This window comes from Halictus rubicundus, chromosome 13, assembly GCF_050948215.1.
Source record: "Halictus rubicundus isolate RS-2024b chromosome 13, iyHalRubi1_principal, whole genome shotgun sequence".
NCBI classification, from domain to species: domain Eukaryota; kingdom Metazoa; phylum Arthropoda; class Insecta; order Hymenoptera; family Halictidae; genus Halictus; species Halictus rubicundus.
Window position 1 is genome coordinate 5,795,571 of NC_135161.1, and position 15,751 is coordinate 5,811,321.

At 37.7% G+C, this 15,751-nt stretch overlaps 4 protein-coding genes across 7 annotated transcripts; 2 read left to right on the top strand and 2 right to left on the bottom strand.

Moving 5' to 3' along the window:
* Positions 1-545: 545 nt before the first annotated feature.
* Uba3 (Ubiquitin-like activating enzyme 3) lies at positions 546-4,241 on the top strand. The gene is made up of 4 exons (XM_076799271.1): positions 546-957; positions 1,038-1,398; positions 1,486-1,815; positions 1,888-4,241. The coding sequence occupies exons 1-4, from the start codon at positions 710-712 to the stop codon at positions 2,248-2,250; spliced, it is 1,302 nt and encodes a 433-aa protein (XP_076655386.1). The 5' UTR covers positions 546-709; the 3' UTR covers positions 2,251-4,241.
* Positions 2,548-6,757, bottom strand: LOC143360441 (proliferation-associated protein 2G4). Its single transcript, XM_076799272.1, has 7 exons — positions 6,553-6,757; positions 5,744-5,978; positions 5,489-5,651; positions 5,223-5,402; positions 4,893-5,141; positions 4,662-4,808; positions 2,548-4,585 (listed from the first exon to the last, which is right to left on the bottom strand). The coding sequence occupies exons 1-7, from the start codon at positions 6,635-6,637 to the stop codon at positions 4,481-4,483; spliced, it is 1,164 nt and encodes a 387-aa protein (XP_076655387.1). The 5' UTR covers positions 6,638-6,757; the 3' UTR covers positions 2,548-4,480.
* Positions 6,758-7,108: 351 nt separating this feature from the next.
* Eif4b (eukaryotic translation initiation factor 4B) lies at positions 7,109-10,569 on the top strand. 3 transcript variants are annotated; one of them, XM_076799268.1, is made up of 12 exons: positions 7,109-7,327; positions 7,544-7,669; positions 8,066-8,247; positions 8,321-8,428; positions 8,515-8,737; positions 8,817-9,062; positions 9,164-9,551; positions 9,627-9,675; positions 9,761-9,872; positions 9,945-10,041; positions 10,127-10,193; positions 10,286-10,569. In XM_076799268.1, the coding sequence occupies exons 1-12, from the start codon at positions 7,318-7,320 to the stop codon at positions 10,352-10,354; spliced, it is 1,677 nt and encodes a 558-aa protein (XP_076655383.1). In that variant the 5' UTR covers positions 7,109-7,317; the 3' UTR covers positions 10,355-10,569. The 3 variants fall into 3 exon arrangements, with proteins under 3 accessions (XP_076655383.1, XP_076655385.1, XP_076655384.1); XM_076799270.1 differs by having other exon boundaries at positions 7,110-7,327; positions 8,817-9,056; XM_076799269.1 differs by having other exon boundaries at positions 7,112-7,327; positions 8,069-8,247.
* A 500-nt stretch (positions 10,570-11,069) lies between these two features.
* Positions 11,070-15,308, bottom strand: Sec15 (exocyst complex component Sec15). Of its 2 annotated transcripts, none has more exons than XM_076799267.1 (13): positions 14,757-15,308; positions 14,202-14,367; positions 13,844-14,130; positions 13,623-13,725; positions 13,302-13,547; positions 13,053-13,220; positions 12,897-12,968; positions 12,682-12,816; positions 12,250-12,620; positions 11,924-12,158; positions 11,711-11,852; positions 11,406-11,592; positions 11,070-11,322 (listed from the first exon to the last, which is right to left on the bottom strand). In XM_076799267.1, the coding sequence occupies exons 1-13, from the start codon at positions 14,822-14,824 to the stop codon at positions 11,199-11,201; spliced, it is 2,304 nt and encodes a 767-aa protein (XP_076655382.1). In that variant the 5' UTR covers positions 14,825-15,308; the 3' UTR covers positions 11,070-11,198. The 2 variants fall into 2 exon arrangements, with proteins under 2 accessions (XP_076655382.1, XP_076655381.1); XM_076799266.1 differs by lacking the exon at positions 14,757-15,308 and adding an exon at positions 14,456-14,658.
* Between the last annotated feature and the right edge of the window lie 443 nt (positions 15,309-15,751).

A 15,751-nucleotide genomic window follows, 5' to 3' on the forward strand; every position in this document is an offset into this window, starting at 1 on the left:
AAATTTCATTTTCTGTGAATAATTAACAATAAGTATACATTTGTAAACAAATTTGGTTGTAAAAAATTTTGCCATTTGTTCGCCACAGTTACAGTGGGGAATTTACTGGAAAAGTTCAATATTCGTGTATATTACGATATGAAATATACACAATAAAAAAAAAAAAAGTAATAAGAATGTAAGGATAGATCGAGATGTGCAAAATCACGAGAGTCAATGATTTTGGGTCGCAATCAAAGTACTGAGAATGACTCGGATAGCGAATAGCGTTTTGTTAAGTTTATTCATTTTATTCACTAGTATTATAATTTGTTTAAGTTTATTATTGTTAATTTTACATATGGTTCATTTATTATTAATTTTGTTCTAAACTTGTTAGTTTTTAAAAATAAATTTGGTAATTTTTAACAATACATTTTTTTTCTAAAAATTTGTTTTTTTGTTAAAATTAGTAACTATATTGGTACATATAATTGTCTGTAAAAAATTTCCTCTATATATACATTAATAACCAAACTACGAGAAGTGCCGAAAACAGGCGGTTCGATGTCGCTGCTGTATCACGGGTTGCCTAGCCTTAGTGCACCCGACTCGAATGAATAGGTTATGTTTAGAGGCAGTGTGTATATAGACAATGTTCTGTTGAAATTGATTTATTTGGATTTGTTACAGTGATCTTGGTCGCGCGAGATTACATTGATTTTCAATCATGGGGTCTGACCATACGCATAGGCGGTGGAGCAATTTGCGTAAAATATTAGAGAGATCCGGTCCTTTTTGCAGACCGGATTTCGAACCGTCGTCGGAGACCTTGCAATTTTTGTCAGAAAATTGCAAGATCCTGGTTATCGGTGCTGGCGGCTTAGGATGCGAGTTGCTCAAAGATCTAGCCCTGATGGGGTTCAGACATATTCACATAATCGACATGGACACGATTGAATTGTCTAACCTAAACCGGTATGACAAAACATTTAATCGGACACCGATGTAGAGTTTCGAATGGTATGGTATGGCAACTGAATGAATTAAAATTGCAGACAGTTTCTGTTTCGTCACAAAGATATCGGATCGTCGAAGGCGGATGTAGCCGCGCGATTTGTGAATACCCGAATACCGGGCACCAATGTTGTACCGCACTGTTGCAAAATACAGGACAAAGACGAGGAGTTTTACAGGCAATTTCACATAATAGTTTGCGGCTTAGATTCGATTGTTGCGAGGAGATGGATCAACGGCATGCTCCTCTCCCTTTTGATCTACGAAAATGGAGAGTTAGATAAGTCTAGTATCATACCGATGATCGACGGTGGCACTGAGGGCTTTAAAGGAAACGTGAGGGTGATTTTGCCTGGTCTAACCGCGTGCATTGAATGCACCTTAGATCTCTATCCACCTCAGGTGAACGATCTACTTGTATCTTTCTATAGATTGCATCTATATCTGTACAACTATCTGTATTCTAATTGCAATTACCTCCGAGTATAGGTCACATATCCGTTATGCACAATAGCAAATACTCCACGTTTACCGGAGCATTGTATAGAGTATGTGAAAGTAATTCAGTGGCCGAAGGAAAATCCATTAAATTGTCCGATAGACGGAGACGATCCTCAGCATATAAACTGGATCTATGAAAAGTCCATTGAGAGGGCAACGCAATTCGGTATACAGGGTTTAACGTACAGACTGGTGCAGGGTGTCGTTAAAAATATTATACCTGCAGTAGCATCAACGAACGCTGTGATCGCGGCAACTTGTGCTACAGAAGCGTTCAAGCTTGCTAGCAGTTGTAGTGCCTCGTTAAACAATTACATGGTAATTATGCGACTGTAGTATTTACCAAGCGCACACTTTATATTCTAGTTAAAAAGTAATTTTCTTTGGAAGGTACTGAACAATTTAGACGGAATCTATACGTACACTTACGAGGCAGAGAGAAAAGAAGATTGCGTAGCATGTAGCCAGATTCCGAAAGAAATCGAGATTCCACACTCGAAATTTAAATTAAGGGACCTGATAGAGCTTCTTTGCGAAAGACCCGACTTGCAAATGAAAAATCCGGGTCTTACCGCCAACATCAATGGGAAAAATAAAACTTTATATATGCAAACTGTTGCAAGCATCGAGGAGAAAACTCGTGAGAACTTACAGAAAACGTTAGTTGATCTTGGTCTGAAAAACGGTACTGAGATCAATGTTGCCGACATCACCACCCCTAATACAGTTGTGTTGAAATTAAAATTCGTATAATTTAAGTTAGATATCTTAAGCTCTAATCATAAAACTCTTTCGTTTGGTTCACGACTTTATGGCTACAATCGTCATCGTGTATTTACAGTATTTATATCAACCTTTCTTATCGGTTTTAAAAATGTTAAGAAGATAAAACTTGATCGGCAAAATCAGAACATCTTCGATGTAGCATCGTTTCCGACGAATCTATAAAATAAGTATCACACGGTAACATAGTTTTAATATTAGTTCACTCTAAATTTCTATAATAAATTGGTATTGTTATTTTCGTTTTTCTTTTTAGTAGTACTAATTGTCATTGCCTACCTCCTTAAACGTAACAGAAGCGAATATTAAAACTATGTTAGTTTACACGACGTAGCTGTTAGATTAACAATAAAGACACGATTGCAAATACGTTTCTATATTTCTGATGTTGCGTTGTCACTTTCATCAGAGATCGTATAGGCACAGAAAACCTGGTAAGTCATAATCCATAACATTCTATCTTGTTCGACAGCAATTTGTAATCTAAGAGTTTTCCTGTACCTTCGGAAGTAGACAGTATCTTACAGATTATGCATTAGTATGCCACTATATCTCAAGAATGAGAAAAAAAAAGAAATATGCACTTGTCAAAATCTATACTTATTAGCTTGTTATTAAGTTTCTTTTAATAACAATTTCATATCACCATATTTAAATTTTATGTTCGGTATGAACTTTGTGCACAGTCCTCGTTTGCATCGTTGACATTTCGACCTTTGACCTCCGTGCAAGAAAAGTATCGGATAAGTGTAACTCTCTATTGTTTCTCTCACTGGTAATTGCATGTGTTTCCTTAAAGACTTTTCCAATATTTGATAAATACTTGAATACGTCTACGCTAAGTATCGTATTAAATCTAACGAAAAGAAGGTATTCGAATCTGGGCAAAGGAAGGACAGTGCACGATGGCCTAAGACATCTTTTGTTTTACAAGCACACTCGGTAACATTCGACATATGCACAACTTGAGTAGAAAAAATATCTATAACAGATACATTATCTATCCTCCTCATACAAAACTATCATTACATTGTTATAATATTTCATAATTTTCGCCTTTCACCACGACAAGACGAGCATATTCTCAAAGAAGAATAGTTTCTGTTCTTCGAATCATGTTTTCGTTTTAGTTTTCTTTTCTTTTCACTCGAACGTGAATAACACGAGGTGCACCTGTGATTGTAAAGTTACGAGAACTCTCGCTGAAAGCGCGGATTTCAACTGAATGAATAGAATAAAATATTTTCTGACGGTTGGGATATAGCTTTACAACTAAATAATCCGTGAGTCCATTGGCATTTTCATTGTTTATACGGAATTCGAATGTGAACATTTCCATTCCAATTGTACAATTCAACGTTAGATGTTACTTTTTTTTCTTCTTCTTTTCTTTCTTTCTTTCTTGAATGGTGATTCCCATTTACTAGACACGAGATCGAAAAATTAACTAGTGCAAAACCAGCAACGGTGTCAAAGTGAATCGTGACGAACGTTGGCAGTGCATTCAATAACGGTGGTTAGCAGCGACTCCGACCAAGTTATTCTTTTTCATTTTCGTTCAATTGAAATTTCAAACGGACATATCGTTTAACATATAATATACTTTCGTTAGAATGCAAGAATATTTACGAAATAAAAATCGTACTTTATTGTTGTTTCTCCTAAGAAAGAAACAATATGAATGCACGTGCGATTCCACTTTCTGGCTCGGTTGATCTAGTTCGCACAAATACAGTCACAAAATCGACCATTATTCTTGCGAAACAAGTTCCACATACTCAAAATGTAATACAGATCAGCTGCATAATGTCTTATGAATAATCATTGTTCAGTATTATATAATACCATGGTCCATTAAAAGATAATCCGGGTATAAAAACGTAAATGTCGGATAAGTGGCTGCATAATGTGTTTTGTAAGATCGAATTCTCACAGGGCAGAAAACTCGACACTTTTCTCAATTGATAAAAAAAAAAGTATGCATGTATTATACGATTAACAATGATTTTTCTGGTGGTGTTAGACAGGCAGAACGATGCGAAGGCTCATAGTTTCTATAATGACACGTTCCTATGACGGAACAGGTACAAACGGACAATGACGTTGAATAGTGTCCAGTTTCTGCTCTGAAGCTAATAAACGAAAAGTAACATAAAGTGCACGATGTCAAAACGTTATGATGAACGCTAAAATGGTTGTGTTAGGCCTTGGCGTCGACTTCCATTGCCACTTCACCTACAGACTTCTCAGCCTTCTTTTTCTTCTTCTTCGCTGATTTCGGGTTTGCCGAGGTGTACAACAGAGTCTGAAACAAAACCGATATATCGGTTAATGAGAAAGAAAAATTGGATTATCACCCAAGAAAATACTCAATAATATACCTTCAATTCTCGATCTTCGACAACGCAGTCGGACTGATAAGTATCGAGGTCGAAAGGTAGTCCTGTTATTTTGTGTGGCCCGTTTGGCATTAACAGTACCGTGAATTTGAATTGCGCGGCGAATTCATTTGGCTTTTCGTACAATACCTGGAACAATAAATATACGTATACCTCGAGTACACTATATGAATAAAACGAATGAGAAAAGAAAGATGTTTCATTAAAACGTACATGGAATGGTTCGATCAGCCTATGACTCACGCATTCCCCCACCGCCATTTTTGCTTTTTTCTCGTCTTCAAAAGTGCGTAAGTTGAACGGCATCAAGCCGTGTTTATGAGTGACTTCACAGTAAAACATACGCGACGCTTTCAGTTTTAGCTGATATGTTTCTTCTGTTTTCTTAAATATCGTGACGCGGGTGTCTTGTTCTCTGCCTACACCTTCACCGGTACTCACCACGACATCCATTGCATATACCTGTGAAAGATATTCAGAAAATATAGACCCTTTCTTTGGTTCGTACTAAAACGTTTAATTGAGTTGCGTTTAATTAAACACCTCGTGAGTTTCGAGAGTATACTTTTCGTGTTCCTTCTTCTGTGCATCATTCGGATTTTGAATTATTGTTTTCTCCCCATCAATTTTGAACTGTTTCAATTGATGGCTCAACATACCCTCTATGGGTTTACATTTGTATGCCTCGCAAATTTTTTCTACTGTGCCTGTTATCGTGTAAGTCTACAAAAAAAAAAAAGAAACCGTTACATAAACAATTGTTATAGCTGTTTGCATGGTATTCGTCTTATATCAAACTGGAGTCTTACCTCTGTACCTGGCTTCAGAAGCCTTAACGCAGCTTGGGATGCGTAATGTGCAGCTAACACTACATCTGCCCTTCTACCAGTAACTTTTTTTTCTGTCGATGAACCTATAACAATAGTGTGTGCAACAACTGCTATGAAGCCATCAATGTGCGCCCCAAGGTCTCTAAAAATTATACAAGTATTTTTTATGAAAACAATTGTACGCATTGTTTTCTTGTAAAGTTGCGATCATAAATACTCAAACGATGAACTCACACTTTTACCAAGTCCTCGTCTTTAAGGAGAACATCCGGTTCGCTGGCAATCGGTGAGAAATGACAAATACAATTATTAACCGATATGCATGTAGGGAAAGCGATTCCCTTCTTCAGTTCTTTCTCTTTCTTAAAAACTCTACTAGTCTCTTCTAGTAACAATTTGTCTCCGTACTCGCATATCTCTCTTACGGATGCTCCAACAACACATTTATCTAAAACTTCCTTTAGTACTCCTACAAAGAGAAATAATCGTTTATTCGATACGATCGGAGTAAAATTCAATAAAGAATCGTGTTATGCGCAATTGAAAAACAATTTGTAATGTTCGTAAATGTTGGTCAACATACGAGCGATGGATCAGTGGTTCTACGATCACAAACTAACGGAAAATAAATTCGGTAACAGGAAAACAGTTAATCGATCGTTCGATAACTTGTAGGAAAATGGTAAGAGACGGCAGCGGAACGAGCGAGTCGTGGTCCACAAGTGAGAACGTGAAAAGAGCTGATTTCAGTTGCAGATAAGAACTGATAATAAACGAGTCGTTGGATCGAGTAGAAAATCACACGAAATTTTCTATTCGATCGAGCATTCAAAAAAACGTGGAATACGTTAGTTATCGATGAGTTATCGAAACGTGTAATAGTCAAGGCTGGTCTATCCCACATGGTAAGGGGGCCCGGCATTAGCGCGCCACATTCCATATGGCCAACCGGAAAATAGAACATTATGGGGCTTGTGGTTTTATGGGACTGAGCCAGTTTTCGATTCTGCGGTTCATTAGAGAACGTTAAGTCGTTTCCTTACGGTTCACGATCCCGCCGGCCATTTTATACTTGGTGACAACCAAGTCTTCGGCGATGGTCTTCTCATTATCGTCTTTGTCCGCCATGTCTTCAGCACACTATGTTACAATCACGTGACTATGGGTCTCCTTTGCAGTTGCTTCTTGCTTCCTGTACAGAGCACAGAGCGTGTTACAGTCGGCGCTCTACTGGCCGTGTTGGACTGAATCGTGCGTTCCGAAACTTTCTATAGATGGTCACCACCAACATCGGAAACGTAACCGTCGTCACCAATAAACATCTTATCGATCATTTCATGCATTTCCCATACTTAACGACCGAAATTTTCTTCGAAAAAAAAAAAAATTTCGATGTCGCTGAGAAAATTGCAATATCGTTTCACGATGTTGCGTCAACGTTCATCCGTCGAATGGCTAATCATACGATATATAACATATGACCGAAATGTTCGAAACTGTCGATTGATCGTTTCGCATATTCAATGTAACGGCAAGAATGAAAAGTTATTTTTATAATCGACAACTTCGAAAACTGTATAGATTTATTTCGATATATAACATTCGTTCGGAGCAAAGTGCTTAGAAAATGTGTACGGACACGACGAGAGCACGCATGTTTTACGGTGCCTCCGAAATTCCCGATGTCCAATGTTGGCCGACATGCGTCCTTCTAAAACGTGTTTCATGCCTTATGGATCCTGAGGTTGGTCCTGTGCACCATCGAAACGCGGATTTCATTTACATTCGGTTAGATTCGAGCTGCGATCATGTCTGCAGGTAAATTTTTCATTGAAAATACAGATCAACGCTGCGAGTTACATTCGTCGATTCGTATTACGAACGCCGGAATCGTTCCTGTTGATACGCTTTTACCATTTTATTGCGACATAACCAAACTTCTTGCTGGATGCAGCATGCTTTCAATATTGTAGTACTATGCATTAAAGATCTCGTTCGAAAACGTCGATTGACGCACGCGTTCGTTCGTTCCAGGCAAGAAAGGAAAGAAGAAGAAGGGCAAAACCGTAGATTTAATGACGTATTTGGCTGATGGGAGTTCAACAGCCACTGTGCCAATGAAACCAATGAGTTGGGCAGATGATATAGAAGATGATCACGGTAAAACAAATTCATAAATATTTCGTCTGTCGCCGTTTTATTTAAATATATCTTTGCAATCATTTTCAACGATGTTTACAATAAATAACAATAATAATAATAATAATACATCTTTATTCGTATAAGATAACTTTTGGAGAAAGAGAAATTTTAGAATTAGTAATCAAGCATAGAATAAAAGATGAAATGTAGAAAATTTCTTTAATTATGTACAAAGAAAATGTTAGAGCTTTCGCATATACATTAAGATTCTCGTGTTCTTTTTATTAAGGAGTTATTAAATAAACATTTAAACAAATCAAAAATAAATAATTCGGGATTTCTTAATAATTAGTTAGTTTTCCAAAGTTTAACAATGATAGTCGACTACCACTAGTAACCGTTAATTTGCGGTAGAAGGTTATTCATCGAGGAGCAGCAAGGAGCCCGTGGTCTTACCTACCGCTCCAAGGGCTGCAAGAGATCCACGAGGTCTCGACAACGATGTCCCAACCAATCCTCCTTTTGTAGCATCTCTTTCTAATCTTCCTTACGATGTGGATGAGGATTATCTAGCAGAATTTTTTGCAGACATGAAGGTCAGATTATTTTCTTCATTAGCGTCAAGATGTTTAATTTGTTAGAATCCTTTATATTATTGTTACTTTCTAGATCGTTAATATACGTCTACCAAAAGATTCAACCAAACTGAAGGGGTATGGGTATATTGAATTCGAAGATCGTCAGAGTTTAATCGATGCTCTTAATTTACCGAATACCGTAAGTCTCTTGTTCTAAAATAGAAGCAACAAGAAGAACATTATTGAATATGAATCGCGTGGATACATGTCGTCTCTCGTTCACAGTCTATGAAAACAAGAAGAGTACGAATCGATGTGGTGAACAGCTCGAACGATGATCGCCGCGGCGGTCGTATGGGTAGAGATAATCGTAGAGATGCTTACGATGATCCGGAGCGTACATCTGGAGATTGGAGAAGCGGTCCAAGAGAAAGTATACCTGCGGATGGAGATTCGTACCGAAGTCGGTATGATAACAGGGACAGAGATAGAAGAGATGATCGTGAAGGTACTGCAATCAATCATTTTGGAATATAGTCGCTATTACTGGTTAAAGCAAAAATATTAATAAAGTCTTCATCGTTTAGCCTCCGATTTCGATAACAACAAGCCTGGTGGTTGGCGTGAGAACAACGACAGAGGAAGGCCAATGATGCGAGACAGAGGTGGATTCAGAGACGATGATAAGGACAGAGAATGGTCTCGCTATGACAGAGGTAGCAGAGACAGAGACGGGGACAGAAGGAGCGGCTTCGGACCCCGTCGTAATTACAACGATGCTGAGTACGACAGAGACGGTGCGCGTAAACAACCACCGCCTATGGACAGTAAACGTAATCGATATTACTATTACTCGAAACATAGATGAAATAGATGTTATGAATTCAATATCTTCCAGAAGCTTTTCCCTACAGAAGTGAATTCCATGTTTCAGCTGATTCAAGGGGTAGACCAAAACTCCAACTACAACCCCGTACGAAACCTGTGGAAGCTGGTGCTGCGAAAGAAGACCAACCCGTAAAAGATGGTCCTCCATCTGCTCCAGCTTCAACTCCTGCTCCAGCTCCTGCTCCAGCTCCTGCTCCAGCTCCTGCTCCTACTCCTGCAAGCACTCCTGCTCCTGCTCCTGCGTCTTCTCCGACACCTGCATCAGCACCTGCACCTGCACCTACACCCACTTCTACTCATGCTCCTTCTTCTGCTCCATCAACCAATATATTCGGTGCAGCAAGACCAGTAGATACAGCAGCCAGGGAGAGAGAGATCGAAGAACGTCTTGCTAAATTGAATTCGGAATCGAAGTTCAGAGATGAGAGAGACGGGTAAGTTGAATCTGTCAACTATTAATACTATCGAAGTATCTAAATAAAATGAGTTGCTAATCTGTTATATTTCAGCGATCCAGAGAAACGTGGGAAAGATGGGATTTGGGGCAGGCGTAATGGAGTACGTATCCAACGCGTGTACCATTTTTCGACTTGCACTCATCGATACTGCATACTTTACAAAATGTTTGTTTTAATTCTTTTAGGAAGGTCGTGACGACAAGGAAAAAGAGAGGGGTCGACTAGCTTGGCGAACCGAAGACGACAGAGGTCGACGAAATGAAAGATCAGCACCGCAAAGTCAGCCAGCTCATTCTGGTAATTTTTATTTCGTTGATTTCGGAATGAAGTAGTCCATACGATTTTTCATATAAATTTTGTTTGATCTAGACCAATACGCGGACTCCAGAGGTCCACCCTCTTTTCGCAGTGGACCTCCACTTCCAAAAGGACCCCAAAGATCAAATGATATCCGTGGATCGGACAGGTAAATCTTCCCTTTTTTTTTAAATTTTGATATAGGTAATTTTTATTTAGAAAAATCGGTATACAATTTTGATATGCATTTATAGAGATCGAAAAGACAGAGATAAAGATGATGTCAGCAGAATGTCAAAGGCAAAAGATGAGCAAGCTCCAGTAAGTTGAAAAATATTAACGAATATTTGTGACGACGATGATAATGATGATAATTTTGATGCATTGCTTATATATAACTTACTTCATTGCAGAATTTCGTAGCTTCCAACAAGTATTCCATGCTACCCGATGATGTGGATCCCGACAATATTGATGATTAGTTTTGATCATTATACGTCATCAATGAAATTGTGCCACACGCATCATAAATTGGTCTATATATGCATATTATTAATTTGTTTTATGTCTATTAAAAGATACTTATCGAATTGATTCTTAAATCAAGCACTAAGCTCTTGGTATTACTTTACAGGAATTAATGTTGATTTGTATTTAATCTATTTTATTATTCGTAATATAATTATCTATCTACGTATGTATTTACTTTATAATTTGGCAATGAACATTCAATACCATTAAATCAATACAAGAAATCTGATGACATTAGAATAGTGGAGTTATATCGATGTATTTTTTGTTTTTTTCTTTTCTTAATATTTCTAACGATGATTGCATCTGTAAGACTTAGGAATTGGGACTTTATACGTCATACTTTCTCTACTGTACAGTTATTTTACGATATATAACTGATTTACATGTAATATAACAATGCCAATTTAGGAGGGAACGATTAAAATGATAAGTGTATGGTAACTCGAGAGCGATGTATTATATTCAATTGCCTAGAATTCGATGTCACAAGATTTAACGAACAGAAATGTATAATTGCAATTGAACATCGAAACATTACATCACATGAACGCAATGAAAATCACGCATTTAACGCATCTATGTGTTACGATGTGTCACATAGAATCGCTATTTTAACAACCGTGACAATATCGTGGAACTAAAACATGGACTGATCGATGAGAAAAATCTTTTATAGCCATTTTATTATAATAACAATAATTTTCGACGAATTATGCTTGGAGACGTATATATTAAAAATTATGTATTTACAATTTCTCTTGAGGTATATATACATATTGACTTCGGTTTCGTTTACTGCTGAGTAGTCTGCGCCAATTGGCGTAGCTGTTTCAATACGGTTTCCAATAATTTCTTCTTATCCCTCTCGCTCTTTTTTAGTACGGCGAATACGGTTTTCTTATCGGATTCTTTTAATCTGAAAACATACGTTTTTACATGCAAATATATATATACCGGTGAAACGTTACTCCGAACGAAACAAGGTACGGTACTACATACTTCTCTAACAACAACACAGCCATGTTAGGAGTCACCAGATGATATTTACTCGATTCGTGGCCGTAGTCGTGGAAATAAGTAGGCCAGTCCCAGCTCATAAACAAATCTAGTAATTGTCTCAATTGTGCGAAATTTTGGAGCAAGGTTCCTTCAGGCAAACCGACTACAGGTTCCGAGGCGGCAAATTCTAAAAATTTTCGTGTCTTTTTTAAGTTACGTGCAAAAACTATCGGCTCGGTACAACTACGAACATTCTGTAACCAGACATTGTACATCTTACTGGAGAAAATAAAACAAACACGTACGTTCACACTGTATTGTATCTAAGTTGACTTGATGAAGAGCACCCATAGATATTTGTTTCACGTCCTCGCTAACTAGTATAGCTAGTATAGCCTTCGCTATGTGAGAACAAGCAGCTTTGCAGGCAACTTGAGCAACTTCTTCCTGAAGACAAAATCAATATTTATCTCTTATAATTCCTTGGAATGTTATTGTTTGTTGTGCTGAACACTTACAGGTAAATTGGTGAAACATGTGAAAGTACTTTGCAAGAATGCTATGAGATCAGTGATGAAACCGGATGCATGTCCTTGAGGCTCTGCTAGGTTCCAGTCATAATTTTCTAACTCCAAAAACTCGTCTAGCTTATTCGTTAATTTTTCGCAGATTTGTTTCTCGGCGTCGTCTCTTGCTACTCGGAACATAGCTGACTCGACGCCCATGCAACTTAGTTGTCCCTCGTGTGGTGTTCTGTTTAATATTATTTCGATGTTAATTAATAATTATTCCATTGTACAAATATATATCATTACCTACAGTTGGCTAATGATTGAATTCCTACCCTGTGATATTAGTCACAAATTCCTCCAAATACTTTGTCGATTTTTCAAGGTACCCTGTGTTTATGATAATCTGAACTACTTGTAAGAGAGCCAGCGATGGCTTCCGAAATAAGGATGATAGGCAACCGCTAAATGTTCTCGTTAACAACAAGTTGGTTGATTTGCAAATCATTTCGTCTATCTCGGTTTGTGTGAAATTCAAATCTTCCGAAAACTTGAGACAAGCATAGATGAACTCCTTGACTTGCTGGTAAACTTTCGGTACCATATCCGAGAATGGAAACTTTTTCGGGAACTCTGATTTCTCTAATTCTTCGTCGTGATAAGGAAATAAATCCAAAATATCATCGTATTCCTTTTGCGCTGAGACCTATACATACAATAGGTATTTAATACCAGAAATGCATAAAATATATCGTACAACTACATACCTGAATCGGTAGGAAGCTATCTTCGTCTAAAATGTCTCTGAACACTTGAACCCAATGTTGCATCAAGACTTCGTTGTAATGCACGCGAATTTCTTGCAACAAATCCCAAAGTTGTCCTACAGAATACCCATAATTCTGCATGAAAAGAAAATAAATAGAAAATAAATATTTGTACGGAGTATAATTAATTAATAATACAGCAACTGATTGCTTACTCTTAAAGTTGTGTTGAACAACATTATTAGATTTTTTATTCTCAAAATTAACCTTGCGTCCGTGCAATATGCCTAAAAGGATAATGTGTAGTTAATATTTAATTTAGCGATTCTTCTGATTTAGTAATTCTAATAGTTATAATAATAATTAGTTACAGAATGAGTACGGAGTGCATTGACTATCTGGGACAATGCCATGGACCACAGTTCATCCAAGTAAGTCTTTGTTGCTAAGCCATTGCCTGTATTCAAAATATGATCTTCTACCACGAAGAATCCCACGATTCCTTGGAGGTAAGTCTGATAGCCAGCTATACTCTCGTGCTAAAAATGTAAAATAAAAATTGAATGAACATCACGACGGGAATACCGCTTCTGTAAGGGAAGTACAACAATGATATTCACCATATTAATAGGAGACTGTAAAACTAATCTAGCTTGTTGTTTCCTTTGCTGTCTGTAATACGCTTTAAACGTTTCTCCCTCGCGTAGTACCGTATAAATGTGCATACAACGATATACTGGGCTGAAATCCATTAAATCCTGAGCACTTAATTCTTCTTCACCATCGTTCGGCACAGATGTTCTGGTCTGTGGTCTCTTCTTTTTACGACCGATGATCTCAGCTTCGATAGTTAATTGTTCTTGCGTCTGTTCGAAAGATCGACACACAATGCATCATACACGTAACAAATAATAAACGAACAGTATGCAAGCCACACTTACGTGTCTCATAGCAACCTCGCCGATTTTCGGCGAGTATTTCCTAATGTTTTCTAAAAAGTCTCTTAAATCAGACATGGAAGCATCCTTTATATTCTCACGTAGTCTAAAATCATTGCAATCTATCAGTCGCTTAATGTCACTTACACATTTCTGTGTAAATTACTGGTTAGTTACATTCTGCTGTAAAAACAAATGTTGCTTTATCCTGTGACATTACTCACTGTGGTATTTGTTGAGTAATTTGTGAAGAAAATCTATAATTTGTTACTTTTGGTAAATCATGATGTTCCAACTGCTCCAGTGTCTTTAACGCTGGATAATAACGTTTGTCTTTCAATTGTTTCTGCAACTTTGCATAGGCAGCTAAAACAGGAAGACACATGGTAAGACTGTCTACCGCTGCAGCCATGTTGCTCTCTACTTTGCGGGCTCTGACAAGCTCTTCTCCTTTCTCTATCACTTTGGTGGAAGTAGCGGTGATACGCTTGTCGAGCTCCAATATCTCTGCCTACAGAAAGCGATTAGAATTATAGAGAGGTGCCATTCGACAATCTTAGAGTCTCTGCGAAGAGGACTAACATTGAGTTGTTGCGCTTGAGAACGAACTTGCAGAAGTTCCCTTATCGAATCGATGAAACCTTGATAATGATGGTTGCACATTCGTTCGATATCTTTGTCATGGGCCTTGATGCGTTCGTCGAGCTTTTCCATAAATTTTTGATGCTCATGGCCATCGTAAATAGCCCTAAAAAAAACAAGAATTTACAGCAACAATAGATTGTCTATGTCTTTAAGTTTGTTATCCCTGTGGAGATTACTGGCTACAGTGGTACCTGAAAACAAGCCCTATACTATTAGTATCTGTAGATTCTATTTCATACAGCAGGTACTCGTGCTTGGGTACCATACTTGACAATAGATTGTCAACTTGGTTAGTTGACAACCTTGACATGGTAGAACCCTAATTCAATGTGTCCTTATTTTACAACAGGGACAACCACCCCCGTTTTTCACCCTTCCAGTGCGCATATGCGCGGGGTGCGATCGCATCTGCGTGAAGGGGTTGTTCCGGGGGCGGGTCTTTTGACCAAAATACCGATAAGAAATCTATCGTTTTATCAGAGGTTTACGTACCGAAAAGTTGGGCCGAGATAGTCGTCTATGCCCTCGATCTCTTGAATAAGAATATCGTATCGTTGCATTCTGCCGATTAGATCCGACGAGAACTATAGTCTCGAGTACGACAGAAAGAAAGAAGAGGCGTCAAAGCAAATTGATAAAGTTGTTCGAACACCCTCGGATTCGCCAAGGTCAGGTAATTTCCATTTGTTGTTGTGCAACTATATACATGTCATGTCAACAAAATAAGCTAAGCCCACAGGTTTACCTAGAACGTTTCTGTCATTAAAACAATTGTCCGAATGACAGTGTCAGTATCATTCGTTTGAACTGCCATCTTCCGCGAAACTGCATTGTCGACCACGTTGAAGTGTCGCTTATGTCGTGTGTCACTTTCCGGCGGTCAGTGAACTGTTCAATTTAACGGTACAAAATGGATTGTTAAACAACGGATTCCAAAGAGATTAAAAATTATTGATATTCCATGACTGAAATATATTTGACAGGATACATGTATTCATTCGCATAATACTTTCGATCGCCAGTCAGAAATGCGCGTTATTTCAAAAATAGTTGCTATCGTCTCGCTCACGAACTTATAATGCATTTACGGGGAACATATAATATAGTAAGATATAAAGAGATTCAGTTGACAAAGTTTTGAAATGATTTTCAATTGAACAGATTACTCGATACTGAGAATCAAATTTGTTTATCGTCTACCTCGAAATATACAATATTTACACGTAATATTAGCAATCTGTTCATATAAGTAGCATATCGATTAGAGCCGGCGATCAAATCGATGCGATACATAAATTTTGATCGTTTCGAGTTGTAGCATTTATTCTAAACAAAAAAAAAATATTCGAAATAACATGGTATTTTCTGGCGATCTGACTGGCTCATCGTTCAGTTTATCAGATGTATATTGTTTTTGATAAATTCGACTTCCGAAGATAAACAAAACCGCAAATATAGTCTGCTCGAGTAGAGTGGATGTCTCTGTG

Coding starts and splice junctions, on each gene's coding strand:
- Uba3 (XM_076799271.1), top strand. CDS start 710: ATGGGGTCTGACCATACGCATAGGCGGTGGAGCAATTTGCGTAAAATA. Junction 958..1,037: donor GAATTGTCTAACCTAAACCG/GTATGACAAAAC, acceptor TTAAAATTGCAG/ACAGTTTCTGTTTCGTCACA. Junction 1,816..1,887: donor CCTCGTTAAACAATTACATG/GTAATTATGCGA, acceptor TTTCTTTGGAAG/GTACTGAACAATTTAGACGG.
- LOC143360441 (XM_076799272.1), bottom strand. CDS start 6,637: ATGGCGGACAAAGACGATAATGAGAAGACCATCGCCGAAGACTTGGTT. Junction 5,652..5,743: donor GACGAGGACTTGGTAAAAGT/GTGAGTTCATCG, acceptor TATAATTTTTAG/AGACCTTGGGGCGCACATTG. Junction 4,809..4,892: donor GGCTGATCGAACCATTCCAT/GTACGTTTTAAT, acceptor TTATTGTTCCAG/GTATTGTACGAAAAGCCAAA.
- Eif4b (XM_076799268.1), top strand. Junction 9,063..9,163: donor ACCGCCTATGGACAGTAAAC/GTAATCGATATT, acceptor TCCATGTTTCAG/CTGATTCAAGGGGTAGACCA. Junction 9,552..9,626: donor TTCAGAGATGAGAGAGACGG/GTAAGTTGAATC, acceptor GTTATATTTCAG/CGATCCAGAGAAACGTGGGA.
- Sec15 (XM_076799266.1), bottom strand. CDS start 14,574: ATGTCAAGGTTGTCAACTAACCAAGTTGACAATCTATTGTCAAGTATG. Junction 13,221..13,301: donor TACAGTCTCCTATTAATATG/GTGAATATCATT, acceptor TTACATTTTTAG/CACGAGAGTATAGCTGGCTA. Junction 11,853..11,923: donor CATGTTTCACCAATTTACCT/GTAAGTGTTCAG, acceptor TTTTGTCTTCAG/GAAGAAGTTGCTCAAGTTGC.